Raw genomic sequence first — 26,915 nt, forward strand, 5'->3', positions numbered from 1 at the left:
AAAAAAAAAAAGTTGCTTAACTTAGGCTCCTTACCTCCTATGCAAGGCTTAGATGGGGACTGCTAACACTGGCCTGTTGCCAAGACTAAACAATCTATAGTCTGACTGATGCAGTCTTTCTTTGGATACGTTAAACCATTCAAGTAAGTAATGCTCTGAATCTCCAAATCCCAGAGTTATTCTGTCTCTTTGAGTTGGCTCTGCGTATCTGTACCCAGATCCATCAGTATGTTGAATTTATAATTTTACTCTAAAAATGTCACCTATTTCCTTAACATCAAATTCTTATCTCGGTGTAGCCCCAACTATTAAAAACATCTATAAAGAGAGCCACAATAAGTCCCCCCTTTAGAGAGTGATCACACATTGGATATTCTGATAAGACAGGTAATTACCCTCAAAAAACAGAGAACCTTTTATTGTGCTCTAAATGAAGAATAGGGTACTTTTACAGGAAGATCTAAACTTCCCCAAAACTCTAAATTACACTTATGGCAATCAAGAAGAAAAGTACCACAGAAGACAATACGGGTGGAAATGAAAGGAGTAAGAAGGCATGAAATGGTACTCTGAATATTAGTTTAGTCTACATCAACCTAGAACAGTTTCCAAAACATGCCCTGTAGGACACTGGTAGTCCCCAAAATGTAAATGTTGTGCAAAGAAAACAGATTGCTAGAACCTGTGGTGAAATATACATTTGGAATAAAAGGTAAAACAAAATTACATGTTTATTTACAGTAGGACTTCTCTGAGCCTTTAATATATTCATGTCAATTGCAGCTCTTGGGGGAGGAACTATATCTAGTATCTGGAAACTTTTTTTTTAAATAAAAGGTTTATTTTTTCAATGCAATACATAAAACAAAATGGGTGGAAACCAAAAACATTTTTAATTGAAATTTAAAAAATAAACAATACAAATGCTTAATAATTATTATTTCACTTAAAAAAGAAACAAATCAAACACTTACATTTGTAATCCTCCAATTCTGGCTCCAGGTTATTATCAGTACTTATTTCTATTGTAGCATCTGCCAGATTTTTTTCTAATGCTGACCTTGCAAGGCTTGGTAAAAACCTGGTGGGGTGGGAAGGATGGATTGATAAAGTCAAAGCTTTCTGTAATTCCCAAATATCTTTTGACACTTAGACAGACAGACTCACTCACTATCTCGCTTACTAATTATAACCAATTAAGGATGATCAGTCTCGATCTGTGAAAGCTAGATAATAAAACATTTCAGAATAAATATAAACTTCAAGTATGTGTGAAGATGAAGTATGTTTGTTGAATCGCCTTTAATAAAGAAAACTAATGTGTAATTAGCAGTATTTGCTTATATACAACATTTTGCAGGACAAGAATGAAAATAATTTGCTTTTTAAAATGGATTTAGTATACCTCATACATCTTATTTATCATTTAACTGGCTTTTCAAATTTTCTTAAATAGATAAAACAACCACAATTTAACCTACTTCAGATTGGCAATCAAAAATTCAGATTAGTGGAGGTGGATTAATGAGGTTTTCTTTATTTTCTAATACAAATTATTAGATGACTTTAAGATTATTCAGCTTGATTTTTCCTTCCATTTAAAAAATATACCTGTTTATCTATTCTATATGTATGTTGTCAAAACAACTATCTTCTGAGTGACAGAGGCATTCTTCATTTACAATTCCATTGTATGAACATCATGGGCTTGGAACATGAAAACAGAGTTTCCCTCACACATAAATAAAGTTATATCCGGAATTTATGATCACAAGTGAGCCCACAGAACTGCTTTTTAATCCACGGTCGCCTGCACTATATTACTATAAACTAACCCTATGTTTCAAATAAACATACTAAAAACATACACTTCTAATTTAGGTTTCCATAGCTCTAAATCTTTGGTGGTTCCCATAGCCTTGAGTATAAGCTTTAATAAAAGCGATGTTGGTGTGATGGAAATCAGAAGAAAGCTGGAGTAGAAATTCTCATACCAGACAAAATAGACTTTAAAACAAAGACTATTACAAGAGACAAAGAAGGACACTACAAAATGATCAAGGGATCAATCCAAGAAGAAGATATAACAATTGTAAATATTTATGCACCCAACACAGGAGCACCTCAATACATAAGGCAAATAATAACAGCCATAAAAGGGAAAATCAACAGTAACACAATCACATTAGGGGACTTTAACACCCCACTTTAACCAATGGACAGATCATCCAAAATGAAAACAAATAAGGAAACGCAAGCTTTAAATGATACATTAACTAAGATGGACTTAATTGATATTTATAGTACATTCCATCCAAAAACAACAGAATACACTTTGTTCTCAAGTGCTCATGGAACATTCTTCAGGATAGATCATATCTTGGGTCACAAATCAAGCCTTGGTAAATTTAAGAAAACTGAAATCATATCAAGTATCTTTTCCAACCACAACGCTATGAGACTAGATATCAGTTACAGGAAAAAAGTTTGTAAAAACTACAAACACATGGGGGCTAACCAATACACTACTAAATAACCAAGAGATCACTGAAGAAATCAAAGAGGAAATTAAAAAATACCTAGAAACGAATGACAATGAAAACACGACGACCCCAAACCTATGGGATGCAGCAAAAGCAGTTCTAAGAGGGAAGTTTATAGCAATACATTCCTACCTTAAGAAACAAGAAACATCTCAAATAAACAACCTAACCTTACACCTAAAGCAATTAGAGAAAGAAGAGCAAAAAAACCCCAAAGTTAGCAGAAAGAAAGAAACCATAAAGATCAGATCAGAAATAAATGAAAAGGAAATGAAGGAAATGATAGCAAAGATCAATAAAACTAAAAGCTGGTTCTTTGAGAAGATAAACAAAATTGATAAACCATTAGCCAGACTCATCAAGAAAAAAAGGGAGAAGACTAAAATCAATAGAATTAGAAATGAAAAAGGGGAGGTAACAAATGACACTGCAGAAATACAAAGGATCATGAGAGATTACTACAAGCAACTCTATGCCAATAAAATGGACAACCTGGAAGAAATGGACAAATTTTTAGAAATGTGCAACCTTCCGAGACTGAACCAGGAAGAAATAGAAAATATGAGCAGACTAATCACAAGCACTGATATTGAAACTGTGATTAAAAATCTTCCAACAGGGCTTCCCTGGTGGCGCAGTGGTTGACAGTCCGCCTGCCGATGCAGGGGACGCGGGTTCGTGCCCCGGTCCGGGAGAATCCCACATGCTGCGGAGCGGATGGGCTGGTGAGCTATGGCCGCTGGGCCTGTGCGTCTGGAGCCTGTGCTCTGCCGCGGGGGCGGGGGGGGGCACGGCAGTGAGAGGCCCGCGTTTCGCGCAAAAAAAAAAAAAAAATCTTCAAACAAACAAAAGCCCAGGACCAGATGGCTTCACAGGCGAATTCTATCAAACATTTAGAGAAGAGCTAACACCTATCCTTCTCAAACTCTTCCAAAATATAGCAGAGGGAGGAACACTCCCAAACTCATTCTACGAGGCCACCATCACCCTGATACCAAAACCAGACAAGGATGTCACAAAAAAAGAAAACTACAGGCCAATACCACTGATGAACATAGATGCAAAAATCCTCAACAAAATATTAGCAAACAGAATCCAACAGCACATGAAAAGGATTATACACCATGATCAAGTGGGGTTTATCCCAGGAATGCAAGGATTCTTCCATGTATGCAAATAAATCAATGTGATACACCATATTAACAAATGAAGGAGGAAAAACCATATGATCATCTCAACAGATGCAGAGAAAGCTTTCGACAAAATTCAACACCCATCTATGATAAAAACGCTCCAGAAAGTAGGCATAGAGTGAACCTACCTCAACATAATAAAGGCCATATATGATAAACCCACAGCCAACATCATCCTCAATGGTGAAAAACTGAAACCATTTCCACTAAGATCAGGAACAAGACAAGGTGGCCCACACTCACCACTATTATTCAACATAGTTTCGGAAGTTTTAGCCACAGCAATCAGAGAAGAAAAGGAAATAAAAGGAATCCAAATTGGAAAAGAACAAGTAAAGCTGTCACTGTTTGCAGATGACATGATACCATACATAGAGAATCCTAAAGATGCTACCAGAAAACTACTAGAGCTAATTAATGAATTTGGTAAAGTACCAGGAAAAAAATATTAATGCACAGAATCTCTGGCATTCCTATATACTAATGATGAAAAATATGAAAGTGAAATTAGGAAAACACTCCCATTTACCATTGCAACAAAAAGAATAAAATAACTAGGAGGGGCTTCCCCGGTGGCGCAGTGGTTGGGAGTCTGCCTGCCGATGCAGGGGACGCGGGTTTGTGCCCCGGTCTGGGAGGATCCCACGTGCCTTGGAGCGGCTGGGCCCGTGGGCCGTGGCCGCTGGGCCTGCACGTCCGGAGCCTGTGCTCCGCAACGGGAGGGGCCACAGCAGTGAGAGGCCCACAAACCGCAAAAAAAAAAAAGAATAAAATAACTAGGAATAAACCCCCCTAATGAGAGAAAAGACCTGTATGCAGAAAATTATAAGTCACTGATGACAGAAGTTAAGGATGATACAAATAGATGGAGAGGTATACCATTTTTTTGGATTGGAAGAATCAATATTGTGAAAATGACTATACTACCCAAAGCAATCTACAGATTCAATGCAATCCCTATCAAACTACCAACGGCATTTTTCACAGAAATAGAGCAAAAATTTCACAATTTGTACGGAAACACAAAACACCCCGAATACCCAAAGCAATCTTTTTTTTTTTGCAGTACGCGGGCCTCTCACTGCTGTGGCCTCTCCCATTGCGGAGCACAGGCTCTGGACGCACAGGCTCAGCGGCCATGGCTCATGGGGCCAGCCGCTCCGCGACATGTGGGATCTTCCCGGACCGGGGCACGACCCCATGTCCCCTGCATCGGCAGGCGGACTCTCAACCACCGCGCCACCAGGGAAGCCCCAAAGCAATCTTGAGAAAGAAAAACGGAGCTGGAGGAATCAGGTTCCGGGACTTCAGATTATACTACAAAGCTACAGTAACGAAGGCAGTATGGTACTGGCACAAAAACAGAAATATGTCAGTGGAACAGGATAGAAAGCCCAGAGATAAACCCACACACATATGGTCACCTTATCTTTGGTAAAGGAGGTAAGAATATACAATGGAGAAAAGACAGCCTCTTCAATAAGTGCTCCTGGGAAAGTTGGACAGCTACATGTAAAAGAATGAAATTAGAATACTCCCTAACACCATACACAAAAAGAAACTCAAAATGGATTAAAGACCTAAATGGAAGGCCAGACACTATCAAACTCTTAGAGGAAAATATAGGCAGAACACTTTATGATATAAATTACAGCAAGATCCTATTTGACCCACCTCCTAGGGAAATGGAAATAAAAATAAAAATAAACAAATGGGACCTAATGAAACTTCAAAGCTTTTGCACAGCAAAGGAAACCATAAACAAGACGTAAAGACAACCTTCAGAATGGGAGAAAATGTTTGCAAATGAAGCAACTGACAAAGGATTAATCTCCAAGTTTACAAGTAGCTCATGCAGCTCAACATCAAAAAAACAAACAACCCAATCCAAAAACGGGCAGAAGACCTAAACAGACATTTCTCCAAAGAAGATATACAGATTGCCAACAAACACGTGAAAGAATGTTCAACATCATTAATCATTCGAGAAATGCAAATCAAAACTACAATGTGATACCATCTCACACCAGTCAGAATGGCCCTCATCAAAAAATCTACAAACAGTAAATGCTGGACAGGGTGTGGAGACAAGGGAACTCTCATACACTGTTGGTGGGAATGTAAATTGATACAGTCACTATGGAGAACAGTATGGAGGTTCCTTAAAAAACTAAAAATAGAACTACCATAAGACCCAGCAATCCCACTATTGGGCATATACCCTGAGAAAACCATAATTCAAAGAGTCATGTACCACAGTGTTCATTGCAGCTCTATTTACAATAGCCAGGACTTGGAATCAACCTAAGTGTCCATCGACAGATGAATGGATAAAGAAGATGTGGCACATATATACAATGGAATATTACTCAGCCATGAAATGAAACGAAATTGAGTTATTTGTAGTGAGGTGGATGGACCTAGAGTCTGTCACACAGAGTGAAGTCAGAAAGAGGAAAACAAATACCGTATACTAACACATATATATGGAATCTAAAAAAAAAGAAAAAAAATGGTCATGAAGAACCTAAGGGCAAGACGGGAATAAAGACGCAGACATAGCAGAGAATGGGCTTGAGGACACAGGGAGGGGGAAGGGTAAGCTGCAACAAAATGAGAGAGTGGTAGTCTATATATGTACATATATACACTACCAAATGTAAAATAGATAGCTAGTGGGAAGCAGTCGCACAGCATAGGGAGATCAGCTCGGTGCTTTGTGACCAGCTAGAGGGGTGGGATAGGGAGGGTGGGAGGGAGGGAGACGCAAGAGGGAAGAGATATGGGGATATATGTGTATGTATAACTGATTCACTTTGTTATATAGCAGAAACTAGCACACCACTGTAAGTCAATTATACTCCAATAAAAATGTTAAAAAAAACCCCACAAAAAACTGAACAGCAGTTTTTAAGCCAAAAATTCCTGAACAGTCTTTGCTGCAAATGAAATCATTCTTCAGGAAAACAAAAAATTCACACCCACAATAATCATCATACTCATTTAACACTGTGTATTAGTTCTAGCAGGCTTACAACAAAAAAATTAATCAGCTAATAACTTAAACAGTGGAAATTTTATATAGTTGTTATTCATTTTATGTCACAAGGGAATTTTGAAAAATACTGTACAGAAACTAAGTTTTTGATGAATGGAAAATTTCCTTATAACCTCAATGTCAAAGGTAGTTAATCTTCATTTCTGATTAAATTCTTATAACTCTGGGCTTCCCTGGTGGCACAGTGGTTGAGAATCTGCCTGCTAATGCAGGGGACACGGGTTCGAGCCCTGGTCTGGGAGGATCCCTCATGGCGCAGAGCAACTGGGCCCGTGAGCCACAACTACTGAGCCTGCGCGTCTGGAGCCTGTGCTCCGCAACAAGAGAGGCCGCGATAGTGAGAGGCCCGCGCACCGCGATGAAGAGTGGTCCCTGCTTGCCATAACTAGAGAAAGCCCTCGCACAGCAACGAAGACGCAACACAGCAAAAATTAATTAATTAATTAATAAACTCCTACCCGCAACATCTTCTTTAAAAAAAAAAAAAAAAAATTCTTATAACTCTGCCCCAAATTTCTTTGCTAAGGGATCATCACCCCAAGATTTTCCAAAAGTAAATAATTTAATGTAATGCAAAAAACTTGAATGGAGTAAAACTCTTTTTATAGGAATTTCTAGTTAACTCTTCCACAGTAAAGTAATTTTTGCAATACAGAATACCTGATATCTTCTTAACCTTCTAAGTTTTCTTCCTTTTGGCCTCTTAGGTTTTCAACTATCTAAAATGAATTACGCATCTAGCTCCAAGACTTGATGCACATATTATAGGCTATGAGAGGTGCTTAGGGAGCCATTCCCTCAGATGAAGAAATGTTCCAGTCAGAACTCAACTGGCATAAACAATACATAAATGAAAAATATTTTTAAAATTAAATTAACAACATAAAAGAGCCAAGCTAATATTTAGTAAATTTAATGTTTAACAAATTTAGGCTAGAGAGTTTCTTTTGATTTTGTCTGCTTAATAATAGACTTCATGAATATAAATCATATCAAATTTTTGCTTTAAAATTTTCTATGAAATGTTTTTTGTTGTTCCTTCCTGCCATTGTGCTATCCTAAAGAGAAGGTTAATAAAAAGGCTTTTGACTCTGTAGCCTTGCTTAAGTCAACATATGATACATAAACAAGATAGCTGTTTTCCTATTTGCAAAGGGTCATGGGGTGGCAACAGAATAGAATTTTACTGTGTTCAGTTGATAACACTGGAAAATGTATTATTTGATTCAGTGAAATATGTGTATGAATATGGAAAGTATTTTTTAGTTTTTAAATAGTTTTAACCATGAACTACTTCAAGCACACAGAAAATTACAGTATATTAAGTATTCTATTCATCTCTCTCCATCCTTGAAGCTAACTCTTACTCTGAAATTGGTCTATACCTTTCTTGTCCATATTTTTATTTTGCTGCATATGTGTGAGTAAAAAATATATTGCATTTTTATTGTATTTAAACTTTTATATAAATGGCATCATATACGAAATCTCCTCTTTCAAACTTTTGACTTGATGTTAAGTTGTCATGATCCATACCTGTTGATACATGTAGATCTATTTCATTTTAACTGCTGTGTAGTACCTCATTATATGAATATGTCAGTTTATATATTCATTCCCTACTGATGGACTGATAGGTTGTTTCCCATTTTTCATTCTTACAAACAATGATGCAATGAACATTCTTCTACATGCTTCCTTATACATACGTGTAAATCTATCTCTAAGGTGATTATCAAGAAGTAGAATTGTCAATTCATAGAGTATTAATATATTAAGGCATAAAGATACTGTAAGATCACCCCCAAACTGACAAGACTTCCATCCCAACAGCAGTCATGAAATTCCATTTCCTTCTGCTCATGGAAAATGCTATTTTTACAGGTAAAAATTGTAAAAGTATAAAATGATAGCTGATTATTGTTTTAAATGTCATTTTCCCTGATCAATAGTAAGTTGAGCATCTTTTCAAATGTTTGTTGGTTATCTGATAACTTTTCCTGCACATCTATTAATCCTCTTGCCATTTAGGGGTGATGCTTTTATCTCATTAATTTGTATACTTTATAGTTCCTGAATAGCAATCCTTTTTTTTTTTTTTTCTTGCGCTATGTGGGCCTCTCACTGTCGTGGCCTCTCCCATTTGCGGAGCACAGGCTCCGGACGCGCAGGCTCAGCGGCCATGGCTCACGGGCCCAGCCGCTCCGCGGCATGTGGGATCTTCCCGAAACGGGGCACGAACCCACGTCTCCTGCATCGGCAGGCGGACTCTCAAGCACTGCGCCACCAGGGAAGCCCTAGCAATCCTTCTGAGATTAGAAATCTTGAGAAACATCTCTTAGTTTGTGGATTATAACTTGTAGAGTGGCTTACAGTGTTCTTGTCATGTATCTGGATTTTACATTTCTGTATGGGAATAAAGTGGACATTTTTTATTTTTAACCGTTTATCGACAAGTCCATCCATTCCCACACTAATTCATAATGCTACCTCTAACATATACTAAGTTCCCAGAAATATGTGGGGCTGTTTCAGGGCTCTGTAGTCTATCCTAATGGTCTATTTGTCTTTTCTAGCACCGAAACCACACTTAAAATAAATATAACTTTATAAAGGATCTTGATATCTGATGGAGAAAGCACACCACTTAAATCTTCCTCAAAATTTCTTTGGATATTATTGGCCCTTAATATTAATTTCGAGATCAGCTTGTCCAATTCAATATAACCTTGGTTGTATTTGACCAAATTATATCTACATATCAACTTGGGGGGAAAACAAACAGCCTGACAATACTTAATATTCCCTTTCATGAACATAGTACAGTTTCCCATTTCCCACAGCTATCTTTTATAGCTTTTAATAAAGATTTATGTTTTTCTCCATAAAAGCATTATATGCCACTCATTAGATTTATTCTTAGATGCTCAAAGCTTTCTATTATTATTTTGAATGGTATTATTTTTAAAAATTAGACTTCCTTATTGATTTTTGCTGGAATATAGGAATATCACTGACTTGGGTGCATAAGTAATCTCATTATATTTTATTTGTTCTAATATGTAGTTTATATGTAGCTTCTTTTGAATTTTTTATGTAGCCAATCATATAATCTTTAGCCAATCTAAAAGTATAGAAAGGTGACATTCTTTTTTTGTTCCTAACTCTAAATGGAATGAGCCAAGTATTTTACCATAAGAATGTTTGCTATAAAGTTTTAGTAGGTGTCCTTTATCAGATTAAAGAATTTCCCGTCCATTCATGGTTAACTAAGAATATTTTTTGCCTATTTTTGCTTTGGCTTGTTTTTAAGTTTGGCTGTTGAGTTTTATCCAATCCTTTTTACTGATTTATTTAAATGATATTCTTCTCAGTAATATGTTAATATGGTGAATTTTAAAAAAGAATAGTAAATCTTCACATTCTTGAGATAACTCCAAATTGCTCATAATTTATATATATAAATAAATTATATATATCATATAAATATATATGATATATATATATATTTAGCTACAATTGGATTTCATTTAGGATTTTTGTACACATTCCATGAATTTGATTTATAATTTTCCTTTCATACATTATTCTTGTCTGGTTTCGGTATCAAGATTACACTAGACTCAGAGTGAATTGTTTTGTTTTCACTGTTTGCTCTCTAGAATGGTCTCTAGAATGCTTTGTGTACGATTATTTCATTCATTCCAAAGTATTATTATCCCTTAGGCTCTGAAACTGTTTATATTACTTGGCATTGACTATTTACTTCTATTAATACACATCTATAACCAAGTTCTGACTAAGGAAACACTGGGTAGATAATGAATCTATCTTTCTGTATATATTGGGTTGCCCAAAAAGAACGAACTTTTTGACCAACCCAATAATTTCTTCAGTTCATGAGCCTAAAAAATAAGCAATTGAAGCATGTTTTTTTCTAATTTTCATTTGGAAGCCTAATATTAATCTACTTAAAAGAAAAGGAGAATCAACTTTATTATTTCTCATAATTATTAGTTATTCAAAGAAGTACCCCAAAGACACTGGAAACAAACCTCATTTTAGCCTCATTTCACCACAGAACAAATTCAAGTTGCAACATAAGGAGCTTACTTTAACTATAAGAAAAATTGTCCACTAAGCTGAAAACTTATAGAGGGCAGTTAGAGATCCTCCTAAGCTGAATATAGATTCTCTTTTAATTCCTTTAATATATCAAGGAATGAAGGGACAACAGTTATAACCACCATAAAAATAATTACCAGATCATATGAAAAGAGTCTAAAAGAAATCTCCAGGTCTATTGGACATTGCTATTAATCTTTTCTTATTATTCTTTTAAAATAGTTTCATGCAAGTATGATTCTGTAAGGAAATTATATAAGCTGATGTTTTATTACTAATTTCCAAACAAGTATGAAAAATATTAGTGTAGACTGAAAAGGTGTTAGTTTTGTCAAATTTGGGCAACAGGACAGTACTACCAAGCATGGAAAGTTCCAGTGCAAATTTGGGAGGTGCTAAGTGCTTAAGAGCACTCGCTCAGAAGACACATGAGCCAGCGTTCAAATACCAAACCTACTTTTACTTATTTACTACTGTCTGATTTGAGTAAGTGACTTAGTTTTCTCATCTATAAAAATCTCTTTAATTTATTACTATGCCTAAGTAAGGTAATATATGTTGTAAAAACTGAACACAAGGCTGAAATAGCTACATATTCGGACTGATAATTTTTCCAGACCTGTGAGTACAGACTATGAAACTTACGTCACTGTTTTAGCAAAGACCCAGAAAGTTGAATTCAGTGAGAAAGGAGAATATGGTTACCTGGAAAGACAGGCTTTAGTGACAGCACTGTGAAGATTTTCGTTAGGGTACTGTGACAGCCGACGAGAAATCCTCAACAGCTGTCTGGTAGAAAGGGATGCTGCCAATGACTGCGCCTACCAAAAGGCAAAGACAGGCTGTTAAGAGTCTTGTTTCAACTTGCTGAAAGTCCCTTTGGATGGGTATCATAGCAGAATTCATTATTCCTAAGGACAAGGCCAAACTTAAAATAAATATGTACTGTTAATGAATTACAAATAAAATAAACAGAAACCAATTTACACTTAAAATATCCTTAAAGACATTTAAAAAAAATTCCATAAAAACTAATTATTAATTAAATTCAATTAAAGTACTGTGTATATATGTTTTTTTTTTGGGGGGGGGGGGGCTGGATGGAGGAAAGATGTTACATTGTACAGATTGAACCTGACTTACAAATAGCCCTTATGTACAATTAACCATTTGTTCATTTTTTTTCCCTGTTTACACAAAGCCAAACTGTTAACATGGCCAGAAATGCTTACCGTTTTAAGTAAATCTATGACTTCTGAAATAGAAAAAAGGAGTTGTAGACAATTTAGGCTTCTGATCATAGAGGTGTCAACCAGTTGTCACTTGCGGGGCAGCTTACAGTTTGGAATCCTTCTCTGACACTGTCAGAATAATTTCCCCTTGTGTACTTACTCTTCCCCAAATCCCATTAATAGAGCTGCTAGTATAGAACTCAGGACATGGTAAGTACCAATGAATATTTGTTGACTTGAATTTGAAATTATCTTAGCAGGCAGCATAATGTAATAGTAAAGTTTATAAGCTTTGGAGTCAGACCAATCAGTCTTCCATTTATTAGCTGTGTGATTCTGGCAAGTTTCTTAATCTCTTGAAGCCCCAGTTTCCTCATCTTTAAAATGGCAATAATAATGCCTTCACTTTTCAGGTGTTATGAGGATTAAATTAGAAAATTATTCTAAAGCATTTAGCAGATGTTGGACACAAATGGGTGCTCAACAAATGGCAGCAAGTTTTGTTTTTTGTTTTTTTTGGCTGCATTGGGTTTTTGTTGCAGTGCATGGGCTTCTCACTGCAGCAGCTTCTCTTGTTGCGCAGCACAGGCTCTAGGCACACAGGCTCTAGTTGGTGCACATGGGCTCAGTAGTTGCAGCATGCAGGCCCTAGAGCACACAAGCTTCAGTAATTGTGGCGCATGGGCTCAGTAGTTGCAGCACGCAGGCTCTAGGGTACGCGGGCTTCAGTAGTGAGGGTGCGTGGGCTCAGTAGTGGTGGCTTGCAGGCTTAGCTGCTCCACAGCACGTGGGATCTTCCCAGACCAGGGATTGAACCCATGTCTCCTGCATTGGCAGGCGGATTCTTAACCACTGCGCCACCAGGGAAGTCCAGCAACTATTACTGAAAGTCAGCCTCTTCAAAATGAAAAAAATCTAACAGAGGAAGGGAACGGGACCTACACATTAGTAGGAATCTAATGCATCAGATTCTTACTCGCCTAATGTCTAACTAAGATCAGCAGAATTAGAAGATAGTGGTTTTCACTGAAAATCAAGAGAAGAGAACTTCTGAAGTAAACTGGTCCACTGGTGGTGGTGGTGGGGAGGCACAGAAGAGACCAGGGTGAGATGTCACAGAGTCTGACAAGGGCAATAAAGTGGCCCTGAGCACCAGAGGAAACGGAGAAGGAAATTCTATTAAATTAACCGAGGATTCAGAATGGATGGTAGGAGGATGCCAAAACTACACTACGTTGTTTGTTCCTTTTAACACTTCGCTTAAGCCTACCTCTGTACATCCCAAGGAAGCAGAAAGTGAATTTGTTTCTCCTTTCTCGTGTATTTCTCAGCTCCATGAGATGTTGGACTGCTGTTATTAGCATTATATTTCAGCTACAACATGAGTTAAACACTCCTTTGGGGACTAGATTAGGAGCATGACCACCATTTATGACATATCCTTTTTTCTATTAAAAAACACATTCTAAGTTACAAAGAACTCAAAAGCAAAACATTTGATTCAGACTTCTTCAACAAATTTGCATTCTAGACATGGAGACAATATTTAAATATAAGAAAGCATAAATTGCAATTCAAAATAGCATATAATTTAATGCAAAAATAAGTGGAGCACTTGACAAAACTGCTATAGGGGCTTAAAATGTTCAAATGGGTAGCAGAAATGCTATGAACAAAGGCACAAAAGCAACAGGAACAGAAATACAAGCAGAATGTGAGGAAAACAGCCCAGCTTTACTAGAGGGTCCTGCTGGAAAGCTTGCTCCCTAATATCAAAGACCCGTAAATCACATTTTGAGGAGTTTGGCCCTTCTTCTAAAGGCAATAGGACTTAGTAACATGATTTTAGGAAGACTAACCTGGCAGGAATATGCAAAGTAGTTTAAGGACAGAGAAAACTGAGACAGGAATCAGAAAGATACTTCAGTTACCTACTTATAAAGAGAGAAAGTCCTACAGTAAGGTTACTGGCAATAAGAAGGGGGAGAAGGGATCAAACCAATGTTTCAAAGGACTTGGCAACTGATGGATATGAGTAAGAAGGACGGATGTGAGAAAGTAGGAAGAATTAAGGATAAGATCGTTTCAGCCACTATGATCAAAAGTATTAGAAGTTAAATATGATAGCAATTCTCATCTTAATATTTGAGACCATGAAAAATTCCTATTTTAATCATGGAAAATGTATGACAAATGACTCCAACCAGAAGAGTCCTATTAAACCATACAGTAACTTTCCAGGTTACAAAATTCTAACCTAATTCCAAACATGACACTGAATTCAGGCTTCACATTTCATTCCAGTGATCAGTAAGGACTTCTCATGAGTTTAAAAAATACCACATCAGGGCTTCCCCGGTGGCGCAGTGGTTGAGAGTCCGCCTGCCGATGCAGGGGACGCGGGTTCGTGCCCCGGTCCGGGAGGATCCCACATGCCGCGGAGCGGCTGGGCCCGTGAGCCATGGCCGCTGAGCCTGCGCGTCCGGAGCCTGTGCTCCGCATCGGGAGAGGCCACAACGGGGAGAGGCCCGCGGTCCGCAAAAAAAAAAAAAAAAAAAAACCACATCAGTTGATAATACCAAAATGCTTTGCAATAACATCCAGGACTAAATCAGAAAGAAGTTTAGCCACTTATGTGTTGAGTAAAGGGTTTGCTATTTCTGTTCTCACATTATTACCAACTGCAAATTGAGAATGTACTTTTAATTTAAAAATCCTAATGTACTTAACACTTATAATATCAAATTTCTAACTGCAGTTTTATCTTGCAAAAAATGGGTGAGGATGTGAGCACATTCCCTTAGTTACCATGGTTATTCAGTTTAAGAGCACACCTCAAGGGTTTTTTTTGGATTAACATGATTAATAATAGGAATTCAGCTTAAAAATATGAAAGGTCTTTTCAAAAATTATTAAAAATAAAATTTCTATGTTTCCTCTTAAAGAATTATTTCTTTTATGAAAATGTAATGTTCTCTGGGAGAGAAAGCTCCAGGGAAATCTATTAATAAATTAATAACTAATTTATTTATTTATTCATGCAGTCAGCAAACATTTGTTAATTTTCTAGTATGTGCCAGGCACCAGGATGGGAACTAGCTAGTGCAAGGACGCTCTGACCCTCCTTTGTCCCCCTGAAAGCAGGAAATGAATCTCCCATGAAAAAGATACCCTCCCTGTACCAGGAGGGTAGAAAGTATCCTTATCACCAGAAATAGGAAATTTAGGACTGAGAAGCCTATATAAACAAACCTTGTTTGTTCTTCACTTAATTACTACCCCAAGCCCAAACTTCTTTGTGTTGTCAGTTCTTCAGAATTTTATTGTTTCCTTGACTAAAAGGTATAAAAGCTACCTGCTTTGGTCACTTTTTGAGTTTCAGATTTTTATGGGGCTTCTGCATGTACAAAATTAAGTTTGTTGTTTTTCTCCTATCAAACTGTCTCATGTCAATTTAATTATTAGGCTAGCCAAAGGACCTAGAACAAAAGAAGGTAAAAGTTTCCCGCCCCTATAACATCCCAAAATGTAAATACAATCCGAAATAGAGAATCAGTGAGGAAGAAGTTAGAAACTGAAGATAAAGTTGTAGGCATTAACACAGAGGTGATACTTGAAGCCGTAAGAATACATGAGATTGCTCCGCACAGGAGACAGAGTAGACCCAAACCTCCTGCAATACCCAAGTACTCCCCTAAAGTTAAAAGTTGTTTTCTGTGACACCAGCCATGAGGAGCTGGAGGAAATGTTAAAGTCATTGAAACAGTAAGATATATACATAGGAGAAAGCATAGCATAAGGGATAAATATATCAGCTTAAAAAATAGATTTTAAAGCACTGAACTCTAAGAATATAAAGCAGCAGCATGTCAACAACAGAAAATCCTATGGAAAATAACCCAGACTTACTGTTGGATCCTGTGTCTCTCTGAGTTTGTGTGTAAATGATAACAATTTGTCCAAAGCTTCCTGAGGCATATTTGGGACCTATTTTATAAGAGAATTAAGGAAAGAAAGAATAAATTGGGATATATGATCAATCAACCAGAAATTATGGCTACTTATCAAACAATATTAGAATTATTATTTTTGAAATCTCTGATTATAGGTATCATGTTTAACCTGTGGATAAATTTGCTTATTCATCTTCTCAGGAAACACTTCTGCCTCTGCTTTCTCTTTAAGAATCAGGTAAAAAAGATGTGGTACATATATACAATTGAATACTCCTCAGCCACAAAAAAGAATGAAATAATGCCGTTTGCAGCAACATGGATGCAACTAGAGATTACCATACTAAATGAAGTAAGTCAGAAAGAGAAAGACAAACACTGTATGAGATCACTTATATGTGGAATCTAAAATATGACACAAATGAACGTATCTGTGAAACAGAAACAGAATCACAGACATAGAGAACAGACTTGCCAAAGGGGAGAAGGGTGGGAAAGGGATGGATTGGGAGTTTGGGATTAGTAGATGCAAACTATCATACAGAGAATGGATAACCAACAAGGTCCTACTGTATAGCACAGGGAACTATATTCAATATCCTGTGATAAACCATAATGAAAAAGAATGTGAAAAAGAATGCATATATATGTATAACTGAGTACCTTGCTGTACAGCAGTAATTAACACAATATTGTAAATCAACTATACTTCTATTAAAAAAAGAAAAAGAATCAGGTAATCAAAACCAGGCCACTCTTCATTTACAATTCCATCACCAGGACAAAACTGAAAGGAGCCTCTAACCAATTAAAAACTGGCATAGAGTGTACCCGTAAGAAACTTTTCATATATTATATCCTTTTTTGTTAGCTTCAACTCTAATTTAGGCACTTTTCTTACTGAAACCAAACTCCTTCATTTAGTAGTAATCTTATATCTATGTCTACTAAGAGATGTAAGGTATCCTTGTATAAAGGGCGGTTGCTCAAGCTGTCCATTTTTTCAAGGACTTTAAAACCACATACCTGGGGGGTGGGGAAAGGATGGATCAGGAGTTTGGGATTAGTAGATGCAAACTATCATACAGAGAATGGATAACCAACAATGTCCTACTGTATAGCACAGGGAACTATATTTAATATCCTGTGATAAACCATAATGGAAAAGAATAGGAAAAAGAATGTATATATATGCATTACTGAATCACTTTGCCGTACAGCAGAAATTAACACAACATTGTAAATCAACTACACGTCATTAAAATAAAGAAATAAATAAAAACCAACCACATACCTGAGGGGCATGATCTATTTATCAATGAACTCTGAGGAACAGTTGCCCCAAAACTTACACTGATTGCTTTTAAGTACACCCATTTTAAACTAATTAAACATGTATTTGTATTGAATAATACATTTTTATATAAATAATAACAAGTTTACAATTTTAATTTAAAAAGAGCAGGAGTTGTTACAATGACTGGTATCACGTGACTATTTCAGAACTAAACTGCTCAGGGTTTCTTTGGGCATTTAAGTAATCGGAACTTTTAAAATCTGAAGCTCTATTCAGTACATACTCATTTATTCTTTAAATCAATCCTGTGACGTAAGAAGTACTGTCATCCCCATCTTCAGATGAAGAGCCTACAGTTGAGTAATTTACCCACGATCTAGAAGCTAATCAGTAGTGGATTTGACATTCAAAGGCAAGCTATCTGACTTTAAAGCCTATGCCCTTATCCACAACCATGCCCATAAGACCTAAAATTAATTAATTCATTCTGGTATTTCAAGGGGGATGAGCGCATTTATGTAAAAAGTTAATTATTCGTGATCTAGAATAGTACTGTCCAACAGAACTCTCTATGATGATGGCAATGTTCTTTATCTGTGCTATCGGCCACTTGAAATAAGACTGAGAAACTGAATTTTTGAATTTGATTTAATGTGGCTAGTGCTACTACACTGAATAGTGCAGCTCTAGAACTCCAAACGTGCTAAACACAGTGCTTGGTTAAGGCAGACACTGCAATAATAGTTTACATACGCTACAAGCCACTAGACAACTAATCAGTTAAGTATAGGATATATTACAATCCCGAGGGGACCACTACGTAGTATTTTCTACAAAATCTAAGGGACTAAAATATATTTGGCCTCTCCTAATAGTAGGAACTTAAAATTTAGTCACCTTCGGCTGAATATAAAAGGAAAAGGAATCCCCAAAGTGCTTCCACATGGGGAAAACGGAGAGATAGCCTAACGTTCATGGTCCTTGAAGTGTGGTCCCCAGACCAGCAGCTGTCAGCATCACCTGAGAACTTCAGAAGTGCAAATTCTCATGTTCCATCCCAGAACCACCAACTTGGCAATCTGTCATTTAACAAGCCCTCCAGATGAGTCTGAAAAATGGTGACATCTGAGAACCATTTTATGAGGAAATCTGGACATTAACAGTGAGAAAAAGCCCAAAATATCCAACTCTGCTCAAGCAGGTGTCACAAAGACCTTAAAAAGAGAACAGCTGAAGGCAACAGGCTAGAGCTGGCCTCACTCTTACCATTTCCTTAATCACTTGGATTTCTTCACTTTTGACAAGTGGTTTCATGTAATGGAAAAAGAACATGGTTAAGAATTCTGCTCCCAGCCACTGCTGTGCCGTGCTTCCAGTAACAGGGGGTTCTGCTAAGGCAATGATTCTGAAGGAGGGGTGGACAGGAAAAATCGATCTAAAAGGAAAAGAAAATTTTCAAAACATAACCTTTTATGTTAGAAATTAGGTCATGGTAGCTAACGCCTAGGCAATAATAAGGCTGTACTACAGTTAAAGCTATTATCCAAAGAACAAGCTTTGAAAAAACAAGTCAGGACACTCTAAAAACCTAAGATTAAAACAAAAGAAGAATCACCAACCATTAATATTTATGATGTACCACATCCACTGATGAAACTCCAACCCTGGTACAAACCACCGTTTTTGGATATGTTGTTATACTTACGATAAATTTTCTCCATAGTCCCTTGAAACATAACCCCAAACAGTCCATATTCATTTCATAGGTCCCCTGTGTTTATTCAAAATCTCCTGTCTTGCAAGGAACCCACTCTATGTCAACCATAGAAATACCAAGAAGTATGATTCAGGATAAGAAGACTTTTTTATAATATAGAAAATTTAAGGAGCATAAGGGATTGGATTAAAATTAAACTTTGGATTGGCAATAAGAATACTTAGGTCTTAAAAAGGTAGTGAAAAGTGAACTTCTATATAATTCACTCTTTTGTCATTTTATAGGAAACAATATGATTTTTAAAGTAATCTCTGATAAATCTCTGCTAGGGAATCTGAGGATGTAAATATTCTAGGACACACAGAGGAATAAAATAAGACTTCCCATGCTTTGTGAAATGACTTGAGTCGTTTTTGAAGAAGAAGCTAGAAACCCTTTATCATGATCGAATCATGAGTAATATCCTCAGTTCTTATCAATTTTCAAAATTGCAGTGCAAATACGCCTTTTGAGGGTTACATCATCCTTGCTGAGAAAGGAGAGATGAAACTCAAACACTTGAGAAGATCTTCAGAAAAACCAAAATAAAGGGACCTAAATGGCGTATCTTCATTGCCATTAACTATTGTGGTAGAACTCAAGTTATGTGATTGAGCAGTGAGAATATCAGGAGATAGGACATGTGTAGAGAGAATCAAATAAATACTCTGAAGATTACAGATAAGAAAAAGTCCTCCCAATAGAAAAGGTAAGTCCACTGAGTCCCTGACTGCATGATCTGTAATCTTAGGGGGCGACAGCATAATTTGTAAGGCAGGGAGAAGCAATTTTTAGAAATGGTCATATGAAAAGTCTGGATGAATTCCTAAAAGCTACCAAATACCATTTCATTTCTCTGGGTAGGAAAAAAAAAAAAAGACTTCTTTTTCCCAAGCATGGCACGGGGATGATCTGTTCAAAGGAGTTGTTCTAGGAAAAGAGGAAAGGATAACAACACAGATAATGCCTGAAAGTCCTGAGGATAACACGATCACTCATGATTGCTAGTAATTAGACAGTCACCTAACAGAACCTGGACAGAGAAAATTCTATGATCTGAAAGCTAAAAGGAAAGGTTATTCCATTTTCCACTTCTGCTAAGTGATTTGCTATAATCCAGAAAAGTCTGCTTCATGGCGCACCAACAGATGTTGGATTCATCCTTGATCCTCCTCCTCCCAGCTGGGACAAAAGAAGGTGGCAGAGACAGAGCCTGCTTATTTGTGCTTTGTTCAAAAGTAAAGCTGCAAATGTAATTTTTTACTCAAGACAGTGAAGGATACTAAATTAGGGAATAAACAAAGCCAAAATCCAATAAGCAAGCCAAAAGAGGAAGTCCAATTTACATCTTAAACCAATAGGTCAGGAAAAGGTACCATAGCTGAGCTGTAAATTCAGGCCTAGAAGAACAATTAACATGAAAGCAAGCTAGGTGGTTTTAACTAATATAGGGGGATGGTTATTGCTTATGACATGCATTGTCTGTGGCTTGCTTTCTGGTACTGACTCTAGCAGGGTACCCAAATGAGCTGGATAAAATTAAAGGGGGCAGGGGCTTCCCTGGTGGTGCAGTGGTTGAGAGTCCGCCTGCCGATGCAGGGAACACGGGTCCGGGAAGATCCCACATGCCGCGGAGCGGCTGGGCCCGTGAGCCACGGCCGCTGAGCCTGTGCATCCGGAGCCTGTGCTCCGCAACGGGAGAGGCCACAACAGTGAGAGGCCAGCGTACCACAAAAAACAAACAAACAAAAAAAAGAAACATTAAAGGGGACAGTTTGTTAGACAGCTGATGTTGACAGGCAGAGAAGTGTATGCTGACAATAAAAACAGCCATCAAACTACGGAATAACAGGATGAGAAGGATCTTTTTGTTTGTTAGGATCTCCGCAAAGGCTTCCTTACATATAAATAGGTCCTATGGATAGTCCTTTCCTAATGAAGTTAGGTTCTCCAAGCCTGAAAGTTAGAGAGCGGAGTACACCTGAGGATCAGCCATGTACTTTCAGGTGATCTGACATATTGGTGGGTAACACAAAGGCTGAAGCAGTGGTAAATAACTGAGAATTAGGAAATATGCACTATGAAAATTTAAAATCAAGGTTAACTTCAATTTTACTAGAATTTAACAACAAATAACAAATGAAACTAAAGATATGGATGAACTTCAGATAAACAGATATTATTTCATAAAGATTAAAAAATTTTAAAGCAAAAGATCTTTTACAAAGACTTAAAAGATTAAGATATTGTGGTCAATATGTTTGTTTGGGGGCATAGGTTTTTAGAGAGTAAAGTACTTTCCACTGCTTCTCAGCAACAAAAAGGAATGAATAACTGATATACATAACAACATGGAATATCTCAAAATAATTATGTTGAGTGAAAGAAGGCAGGTCCAAAAGAGTAATAAGTGTGTGATTCCATTTATATAAATCTCTAGAAAATACAAGTTATATAGAATAACAGGAAGCAGATTCCCAGGGGTAGAAGAGGAGGGTGAGAAGGGGAGAGAGAGAGGGATTACAAAGGGGACCAAGGACACTTTGGGGATCGTAGATGTAGTCATTATATCGATTGTGGTGATGGTTTCATAGGTGTATAAAAAAGCCCAAAATTATCAAACCGTATACTTTAAATATGCAGTTTTTAATATGTCAATTATACCTCAACAGAGCTTTAATAAAACAAAAAAACTCAATAAATTTCTATCTTTTGAAGGAAATTATATGCTACATTTTTGTCAAGTGTGTTTATTAAGGAACTTGAAATAATAATATAGAAGGTTTTCATAAAGATATTAACCATGAACTGGAAGAGGATTTTGTAACTGGCCTTCCACACTATAATACTAATGTTCCAACTCAGAACCTGGAGGTTATACAGTCCTGTACACAGTCCATATTTCTCCTTTTTTGCAATGTAGCAAACTGCATGGACACACCTAACACATCTTTATACCACACAGTGTCTAGTGTGATGATAGATGAGAGATAGATAGATGGATGGATAGATAGATAGATAGATAAATGTATTGCTGTTGTTAATAACCGCTACTGCAAGAAAATTTTTGAAGACCTTTGGTGGCAAGGACAAAACAAAGATAAGTGATAAGAACTGAGAATAATGGTTTCCCCTTCAAAAGCAGAGCAGCTAGTCGAAATCTGGTCTTGAATGAATTTTTGAGAGAAGGTTCATTCTTGTATCAAATATGTGATACATCTGTGTATAAAAAAGACATAAGCAATACACATAATAATAAGTAATGAGATCCTTCAAAGGCACAGAGCTTAGAACTTTTCCTTGACCGTACAATGTTTAGCATTATTTTTCAAAATCAGAATTTGCATGCAGCGCTTTGTTTTGAAATCAAACACAAAGACTTGGGCATAAAATCCTAGATATACCTTGAATTTTGTTAAAAATTTACACAGCCTAATTTTCTAGCAAAGAGATCCTGAGGTTTCTGAGGGAGGTAGGAGAGTACCTACCTCGAATGCTTGAATCGTAACTATCTTCAAACATGAGTAAGAGTAAAAGGGTCCAGGGAATGTAACGGATTGAGGATTGTGCCCAATGTCCACTTACCGTTCACAACTGATTAATAAAAACTGGGAGATTATAAATTGTTTTCAATGTTTAATCACAATCAATAAAAATATTCAATAAAAATGCAAAAACATTAGAGCATATATAATTACAACTGAGACTAGGCCCCTAATCTTTATTTCTTCCCTGAGATAACCAGAGGCCTTATTTTTGGTAAAATAAACTATTAGCAATTCATAGAAACTCTCAGCCCACTCATCTAGGCTCTGACCAACAGCAGGAAGGGACACATTTAACAGCCTATAGTATTGTACTCCCCCTTTGCCCAAAGAAGTTTTCTCATCAAAGTAAGTAGTTCTATTTCGGTCCTTATTTCCTGTGAGAAATGCAGGCATGGTGTCTGGTGTGCATGGCTATCATGTTATTGCTAACGACCACGTCCACAGTATTCCTGGCATCTTGCAACAGAAGAAGGAAATTCTCTAACATTTCTTAAGCTATTTCTAAGGGAACATTAGCTATGTCATTACCTGCAAAGAATACGAAGGAAACGATCAAGGTATATGATCTTGGTGAAGGATTAGACCCCAATGAAGGTAAGCAAAGGAGTCAAATATAATTGTATAGAAACTGGCTTTCATACTATGAAGCTGAAAGGCTTGGTAGCTCACTGCTAGTAGATGTTAATTATGAGACCCCATTTTATCAGATTTGTCATTAAAAGCCAAAGTATTCCTAACTAGTAGGTTCATAAAAGGAAACATTGCTAGCTCAGAAAGTTATCTAAAACTGGATTAATAGAATTACTTTACCTTGAGTTTTCTAGAATTTATTCTGGGTTAAGATTTATTCATTTTTCAAAAACATTTACTAAGTGACCTACTATGTATCAGGTATTGTGACACTCGAAACAAAGAGGTGAAGTATAGAGCAAAACAGAGTCTGGACAACATTAAAGTCCTAGGTTCCAGTTATTTCCTGAGGCCCAAGAGCATCCTTTCCCTTCCTTTGAACATGTGAGATACCCCAAAATTCCTTTTTGCAAGAATTTAAAGTTTTTCTTTTGTTGCTCTTACTTGTAGCTACAGGATTCCTGCCAAACACAAATATGAAAATTGTTCCTATCTGAAAGCCAAAAGGTACCTAAATTGATCAAACTGGGTCTAGAGGCAAAGAAGCTTAATTCTGATTTCCTTTCATTCTACCTTTGACCTTTTTTCTATCTCAAAATTCCCCACAAAGAAACAAAGCAGTAACAGCTGAGTTTACTTAAAGACGAAGACAAAATAATAATCACTTTGCTGAACTTCAGTTCTGTACTTAGGTACAGAATAAAAGGATAGAAGACTTGGGTTATGAGTTTCTAATTTATACTTCAAATACTAATGCCAAGAGTGACATATTAGATATGGACACAATACAGGATCAACTCAGCTAGGTAATGGGTCATATAAGAACCGCTCATGAAAAAAATTAATTTTCTCACAGGGTACAAATTTCCCACTTTTTATGCTATGCTATGTCCTTTTAGTCAAGCTGCCTGCTCTCTACCCAATGAACACAGCCTTGAAAGACATAGTCAAGTGGTTCAAAGGAAGAATCTAACCTTTTCAACCCTAAAAGAGCACATATTTATTCTCAGACAAAAATGGGCAACAAAATTAAAGCAAGGTTAACCAGGAAAAGGTAAAGAAATTTACTAACAATCCACATCATCGGAATGAGGCAGATTCTGTAATATGACTGTGTATAACAATAAAATAGAGAAAAACTGTTTACCATCATAAGAACATAGTGTTTCTCAGGTTAAAAAAAGGGGGAGCGCTGAGAAGGAAAGCAATTAGGCTTTCAACTGGGAGAGATATTTCAGACAGAGAGGAGAATCCATTTTTAGACATCTCACCTCTGAAAAGTCAATAAAGTCCTGACAAATTGACAGAACGTAAGAGAAAAAAGAAGGTCAGTCCAGGAGGTTCAATATCTAACTGATGAAAATTGCAGAAAGAAAGACCAGAGGAAATGGGGGACTGGTAGTGGAGAGAGATCTAGGATGACATGTACGCTACACATATGGAGAGCAACAAATCCAGATTAGGGCTAGTGAGAACATACCATGGAGAAAGATGAAATGGACAGAAGATGAAATTGATAGAATACCTGATGTGCCTGAATGTGCCGAGACCGAGATTTAGACAACAGAGGAAATGTCTGGGATGAAAAAGTGATACACAATAAATAAGGCTGGGAAGAGGAGATCAAGGTGGCAGAGTAGGAGGAAGCTGAGCTCACCTCCCCAACAAACACTTGAAAAATACATCTACAGGGCTTCCCTGGTGGCACAGTGGTTGAGAGTCTGCCTGCCGATGCAGGGGACACGGGTTCGTGCCCCCGTCCGGGAAGATCCCACATGCTGCGGAGCGGCTGGGCCCGTGAGCCTGCGCGTCTGGAGCCTGTGCTCCACGACGGGAGAGGCCACAATAGTGAGAGGCCTGCATACCGCAAAAAAAAAAAAATAAAACCCACATCTACAGGTGGAGCAATTCTCACTGAAAACAAACTGGAGACAGGCAGAAAGACTGTTGTACCACCAAGGGAAAGATCCACACAGAGTTGGGTAGGAAGGGAAGAGAAGCGATCAGGTTGGGACCTATGCCCCTGAGAGAGGACACAGAAGAGGACGGGGATAACACAGGCTCAGAGTTCCTCCTTGGGGAGTGAGCAGTTCGAAACATATATTAGGCACCTCAGTCCTGGGGTCTGACTCCGGGAAGACAAGTCCGCCTAGCTGGCTTGCAAACCAGTGGGAATTACAGGAGGGCTCTAAGAAACCTAGACTCTGCTTGTGAATAAGGCAAACTCACTTGCTTACTCCCGGAAACAAGGTGGAGGAAGCAGATTGAAACTGCCTGGGGTTCTCGTTGGCTTCCAGAGACCAGCCCAGAGCCCATCCCAGCCAGCACTAAGCACCTGCTCCAGCCCTTCTAGCCCTAGCTCCACACTAGGGAGAAGCCTGCCTTTGCAGAGCAGAGTGCTTAGCTGCAGGGGATGGAGCTGGCTCAGATCCAGCACAACATGTGAATGGGGTGAGGGTGGCCATTATTGGTGTTCGTGGAGGTGCCATATCAGGAGCAGTCTAAAGATCTGACTGGTGTGCTGGGACCTCCCTAGCCCACGTCCCAGCCCAAGCCAAGGGTATGCTCTGGCCCCTCTTGCTCCAGCGCTGCTCCTCTCTAGGGCAAAAATGCTGTTGCTGGGAGTGGGGGAGGGAGCACACTTAGTGGGAATGGAACAAGCTCAGACCAGACCCTCAGGGCTTCTCCTCCAGCACGTTGGGACCCAACCCTGACTCCAATAGGGCGCTGACAGCCGCATAGAATAGGAGAAGTCCCGGGCCACACCTGGCTCTGGCTCTAGCCCCTCCATCTCCAGCCCCATCACCTAAAAAGGTGATGGCTGCCAGCACAACCTAGGAAAAGATGTGACCCACACTCACTTCCTATTCACCTCTCCCACCAAATCCACTGGGAACTGCATAGGGATGCTCCCACACAAGGGCACCCCTTCAAGAATGGGATAGGTAACTGTTTTACCTAATTTCATAGTGACAGAGAAAGTTAAGTAAAATGAGAAGACAGAGGAATTTGCACCAAATGAAAGAATAAGGAAAAAAACCTGAAAAAACAACTAATGAACCAGAAATTAAAAATTTACCATGTAAAGAGTTCAAAGCATTAGCAATAAGAATGCTAACTGAACTAAGCAAAAGAATAGATGAACACAGAAATAATTTTAGTAAGGAATTGGAAAATATAAAAAAGAACCAATCAGAGCTGAAGAATGCAATAGTTGAAATGAAAAATACACTAGAAGGAATTAATGGCAGACTATGTGATACAGAAGAATGCATAAGTGATCTTAAAGACAGAATAATGGAAATCACCCAATCAGAGAAGCAAAACTTTAAAAAAAAATTTTAAATAAGAATAGTTTAAGGGACCTCTTGGACAAATCAAGTATACGAATATTCATATTATAGGCGACCCAGAAGGAGAGAGAGAAAAGGGTCAAAAATGTATTTGACAAAATGATGGCTGAAGAATTCCTGAACCTGAAGAAGGAAACAGACATCCAGGTACAGGAAGCCCAGAGAGTCCCAAACAAGATGACCCCCAAAAGACTCACATCCAGACATATCATAATTAAAATGCCAAA

The 26,915-nt window shown here is 37.7% G+C and overlaps 1 protein-coding gene across 1 annotated transcript in view; it reads right to left on the reverse strand.

Moving 5' to 3' along the window:
* VWA8 (von Willebrand factor A domain containing 8) overlaps positions 1–26,915 on the reverse strand; it is a 368,026-nt gene that overhangs the window by 214,236 nt on the left and 126,875 nt on the right. The window contains exons 15-18 of the mRNA XM_007468612.1: positions 18,668–18,836; positions 16,061–16,138; positions 11,625–11,740; positions 975–1,081 (exon numbers count right to left, since the gene is read on the reverse strand). Coding sequence (XP_007468674.1) covers positions 975–1,081; positions 11,625–11,740; positions 16,061–16,138; positions 18,668–18,836 — 470 coding nt within the window. The remainder of the gene's footprint in view (positions 1–974; positions 1,082–11,624; positions 11,741–16,060; positions 16,139–18,667; positions 18,837–26,915) is intronic.

Source organism: Lipotes vexillifer, unplaced genomic scaffold (genome assembly GCF_000442215.2).
Source record: "Lipotes vexillifer unplaced genomic scaffold, Lipotes_vexillifer_v1.1 scaffold479, whole genome shotgun sequence".
NCBI classification, from domain to species: domain Eukaryota; kingdom Metazoa; phylum Chordata; class Mammalia; order Artiodactyla; family Lipotidae; genus Lipotes; species Lipotes vexillifer.